Here is a 5,000-nt window from a genome sequence, read left to right as displayed (position 1 = left end):
TCCAAGTCCACGTCTGCTGGAGCTTTAGGTGCTGAAAAAGTAGTGATAATAATAATAATAATTTTATTTACAGTGACATGTAATAAACAAGGCCGCATGGTGGTGTAGTGGTTAGCGGCATCGCCTCACAGCAAGAAGGTCCGGGTTCGAGCCCCGGGGCCGGCGAGGGCCTTTCTGTGCGGAGTTTGCATGTTCTCCCCGTGTCCGCGTGGGTTTCCTCCGGGTGCTCCGGTTTCCCCCACAGTCCAAAGACATGCAGGTTAGGTTAACTGGTGACTCTAAATTGAGCGTAGGTGTGAATGAGAGTGTGAATGGTTGTCTGTGTCTATGTGTCAGCCCTGTGATGACCTGGCGACTTGTCCAGGGTGAACCCCGCCTTTCGCCCGTAGTCAGCTGGGATAGGATCCAGCTCGCCCGCGACCCTGTAGAACAGGATAAAGCGGCTACAGATAATGAGATGAGATGAGATGTATTACTAATCTGTTGAAGTGTGGATTTATTTCACACTGCAGGACAATTCGCGGAGACGCTGTGATGTGACGGGAAACGGACAGTGAGTACGCGCTCCGAGTGACCAGCAGATGGTTCTATACACGTAACACATTAACGTGAGTTCGAGGCTCAGTGGGAGTTTCTCCTCTGACAGCCAGAACTGAGCTAAAGGCTAATCACAAATCCCTCCGAGATACACCTGAGGATCTTCTCTACACCTTCACCCTCAGTACAAACACCAGAATCTATGAATATGCAAAATGGGAAATAACCTTAATGTCCTCCACACATCCCCTAAAGACTAATATCGCTAACATTAGCGCACAAGCATTAGTCACACCCGGGGGATCTCAGCCTCAGAGTCTCGATTTACATCCTCATCTTTATCCCTCATTTATTTCATGATATATATATATATATATATATATATATATATGGCAGGGCATCTTACAGAAGACGGTGTTCATCAGCTTCTGCACTTTAGAGTTAACGCCTCCGATACGGTACAGTCCCATCACATTAATGCCTGATGAGGAACAAAAGAAGAAAGGGGTTTATACAGTCATTAAAACACACACACACACACACACACACACACACACACACACACACACACACACACACACACATACACACACACACACACGCACACACACAGCCCTGCTGTACATCACCTCTTGCCTCCACCAGGCTGACGCACTTCCTCACAAAATTAAAACCAGCTTCGTTCAGATGAGCTGCGATTAAACACAGAGGAGAAACTTCTGAGTGAACAAACCTCACAACTTTCAGACTGTAAAGCAGGTCGGAGAATCAACACACCAATGAAACGTCCGTAATAACACTGTAATAAACACCGAGCTCCCGGGGAGGCTCGGAGGAGGTGTGTACTGTAAAGGGGAAGAGGAGTTACTCACTCTCGTCTTTCTTGCTCAGGACTACAGGCAGGTTGTAAATCTAACACAGGGAATTAAACACACACACACTTCAGCAGAATGTTATAAACACACTTCTTATTTTCTCACAGGGAAAGACTGAGATTAAAACACTGCACGCCTGACCAGGATAAAGCAGCGACTGAATGAATATCTGTAAAAATCTGAAGGAACAGACACAGAATAATAATTCACTCATCTTCCCTAAACACTTTCTCCTGCTCAGGGCGGTGCAGCCAGAGTTTATCCTGAGGGGTAATTAGCAGGGGGTAATTAGTGGAGCCAATCACCTCTACTGGCATGAGCCTGGGAACCGTGAGGAAACAACGCCACCTACTGACACTGCACAGGCTGAACATTTACAACAAATACCTACAGTTTTATTAGAGAGAGAGTCTGGATCTAACCCACAGCAGAGATGCAAATAAAATCCAGCTCAGAGTCTCAGAACTTTAATCAGCTGAGCTGCAGTGAGAAACGTGGAGAAAAACATGAGAAATGCAGAGAGAACCCTGGAGAGAAACATATAAATGATGCTGATGAAAGAAACTCACTGGCTCTTTGCCGTCCATCGCTTCCAGCCACATCCTCCTGTTAGATTCAGACAGAGCCTGCAAGGTGATGATACCATGTCTAACACACACACACACACACACACACACGGTTTATATCTTTAGACTAACTGAAATATTAATTCAGTCTCTCATTGTGTCGATTAATCAGAAAGTTTCACAAAAGGAACTCGATCTGAATCTGATCACCACATGGTGCGCGTGTGGAGATTTAAGACACTACGGCCAGAAGGGGGCGCACATGAGTAATGCACACAGTACAGACGAAGTGGGCTGAATGGAGCAGACAATCAAAAACACCATCACTATGATGGAGTGAGCTGCGTGGGTGCGTGTGAGGCGTGAACAGAGTGTGTGTGTGAGGCGTGTGAATCATCAGGGTTCGTTCCACTTCATCACGGCGCGTTCACGCCACCTTTCACTCTGACCACGCCCATGAACACTTCCTGAGTTCCAGCGTGTCCTCGTGGCTGTAAACATGAGCGCGTTCCTCAGCTGTGTTAATAAACCCGATATTACAGATAAGCCCCTCCCACTCGGCCCTGAACCCTCCTGCGGTTTATCTGAACGCGGTTCAACAGCTATTAATGAGCTTCGAGTCGTCTCTCGGCTCGGGCTATAAACTGTTTCCACTTCAGTCTGATTTTTAATCTGTGATGAAAGAGGAATCGCGGCTCTCGGCTTCTCCGGCGTGAACAAGGAGCTTTTTAGATTTGCTGAATTGCCTCATTAATATGAAGAGCCGGTTTGATGCCTCATTGTGTGCTGTGTTTTCTTCACTTTTCATCCTTCTCAGCGTGAGAGGTGCAAATTAGAGCTGAAATCATGGAGCCGCTCTCAAACGGGGATGTGATATTAACCATCGCTGTGTCAGAGGAGCCCTTTGTGAACCACAAAACAAACACACGATAATAAACACATCCTGAATTAAAGCAGTGCTATGAGAGGAGATGATGTGCAGGCGAGCTGGGATCAGTGCAGTGTGTTTCGTGCCCTCACAGCTCCTCAAAACTCACCAGGTGGCAGAGGATCGAGTGCAATTATATAAAAACACAACAACAACAACGTGTTTGATTGGAATTAATGAAATGTGGAATTAAAAAAGCGTTGCTCATGCAGGCAGACACACACACACACACACACACACACACACACACACACACACACACACAGACAGAGTAAGTGTCACATACCGAACTTTACAGAAAAACTGCAGGGGTCTGAAAAGAGTTCCACGACACACAGCATTTCTACATCACCACAAAACACAAACACATCAATCACAGAACACGAGACGACGTCCAGGTCATATACACACTGCACACATCATAAACACCACGCGCGTGTGTGTGTGTGTGCGCGTGTGTGTGTGTTTACTGTAAAATACTGCCTGATGAAGCAGAGTCACTGCTGTCATTAATAATATGATAATGTTCAGAAGAAAAGCAGGAAGTCTGCTCTGAACAGAACCACGAGAGAGCTGAAGGTTCCTGCAGAACCGTGTCGGGTTCCACAGAGTCACAGTGTGGGCGGAGCTCACTTACTTCATTCATAAAGTTTACTTTTCTGTATCGTGTGTGTTTTAAATCCTCATCTTCACTTCTGCACAGCTGTGTACATTAAACAGCCATGACACACAGTACACACACACGAGGCACACGCACACACACGGGGCAAACACACACACACACACGTGGAACACACACATGGGGCACACACACACACACACACACACGGGGCACACACACACGTTGAACACACACATGGGGCACACACACGCATACATGCACACACATGTGGGACACGCACAATGTCAGAAACAGAGATGCAGTCAGTGTGAAAAAGAAAGGAGGAATGTGAAACAGTGTGTGTGTGTGGTGTGTGTGTGTGTGTGTTTACTCACCTCTCTACCACCTCGATGTCGAAACAGAAGCGCTTGTCGATGGAGTCGGTTTTTCTCCTGATGCACGACTTGAGCTTGAACACTTCCGTTGGGTTCGACACGACGTCACTCTACAGACAGAACCAGAGGAACCGAGTGAGGAACTGCCCTGGATTTAAAACACCACAGGACTAACAGCTGCTTCCTCTGAGACACATGAATCGGCTGCAGGTTTCTGAACTGCTGCTCACACGCTGTAACACGCTCGGAGGAAAGCGCTATCCGCCCTCTTCCACATACATGAGTTCACAGACACCGTCCCTGTTCAGTGTCACTGTGACTGACAGGAGAGAGAGAGAGAGAGAGAGAGAGAGAGAGAGAGAGAGAGAGAGAGAGAGGCCCCTCCCACTCAGACAGCACAGTCATGCTGCGGCGTCATCAGGAGGTCAGAGTTCAGGAGGGAGAGCGTTTTACTGTCGCATCCCTCCTGAGTCACGTGGAGTTTTGTTTAAGACGTGACTGACCTCACAGAGAGAGATAAACATTTTATTTACAGAAAAGAGCCGTTCAGCTGCTGGAAGTGAAAACATTTTAAAACCGGATCAGTAATTCCGTACAGTTTCACTTCAGAGAGGTTTTTAATCATTTTTTGTGAACTGCTGTAAAGTCAGAGTAGAACAATGGAATGATTTAATCATTAATACACACTTTAATTATTTACTGTACGATCTGAACCTCATCTGATTCGGGACATTAGTTTTCTGCTGAAGAGCAGCTTCATCATCATCATCATCATCATCACCACCATCGTTCTGCTGTCAGCTAAATGTCCTGAGTGAATCCCAACACCACACACCATCTAATCTCCCCAAAACCTCCCCAAAGTCTCGGCACCTGTTTGTTGGAGCTCTTGCTCTCGGTGTTGGTCACGCTGAACGTCTTACTCGCTTTATCGTAAGTGCAGTAATGTCGTGTCCAGGTACAGCCCAAAGGTCCTGCAAGACCAGATAGAAACTCTTCATTCTCCATTTCCTCTCTCTCTCACACACACACACACACACACACACACACACACACACACACACACACACACACCACATTACAGCTGATATTTTAGCT

At 46.7% G+C, this 5,000-nt stretch overlaps 1 protein-coding gene across 7 annotated transcripts in view; it reads right to left on the bottom strand.

The window, feature by feature from the left end:
• The window catches only part of LOC132887650 (rho GTPase-activating protein 42-like), a 118,945-nt gene that overhangs the window by 42,728 nt on the left and 71,217 nt on the right, over positions 1 to 5,000 (bottom strand). For 6 of the 7 annotated variants that reach the window (XM_060923119.1, XM_060923117.1, XM_060923118.1 and 3 more), the window contains 8 exons: positions 4,776 to 4,876; positions 3,903 to 4,012; positions 3,193 to 3,249; positions 1,982 to 2,060; positions 1,410 to 1,449; positions 1,167 to 1,229; positions 944 to 1,018; positions 1 to 31 (listed from right to left, as the gene is read on the bottom strand). The exon at positions 1 to 31 is cut by the window's left edge and continues 54 nt beyond it. In XM_060923119.1, the coding sequence (XP_060779102.1) occupies positions 1 to 31; positions 944 to 1,018; positions 1,167 to 1,229; positions 1,410 to 1,449; positions 1,982 to 2,060; positions 3,193 to 3,249; positions 3,903 to 4,012; positions 4,776 to 4,876 (556 nt within the window). The remainder of the gene's footprint in view (positions 32 to 943; positions 1,019 to 1,166; positions 1,230 to 1,409; positions 1,450 to 1,981; positions 2,061 to 3,192; positions 3,250 to 3,902; positions 4,013 to 4,775; positions 4,877 to 5,000) is intronic. The other variant, XM_060923116.1, reaches the window with a different exon arrangement.

The sequence above is a fragment of the Neoarius graeffei genome, chromosome 6 (genome assembly GCF_027579695.1).
Source record: "Neoarius graeffei isolate fNeoGra1 chromosome 6, fNeoGra1.pri, whole genome shotgun sequence".
NCBI lineage: Eukaryota > Metazoa > Chordata > Actinopteri > Siluriformes > Ariidae > Neoarius > Neoarius graeffei.
Note: the sequence above shows the minus strand (reverse complement) of the source record. Positions and strands in the feature narration are given on the sequence as shown.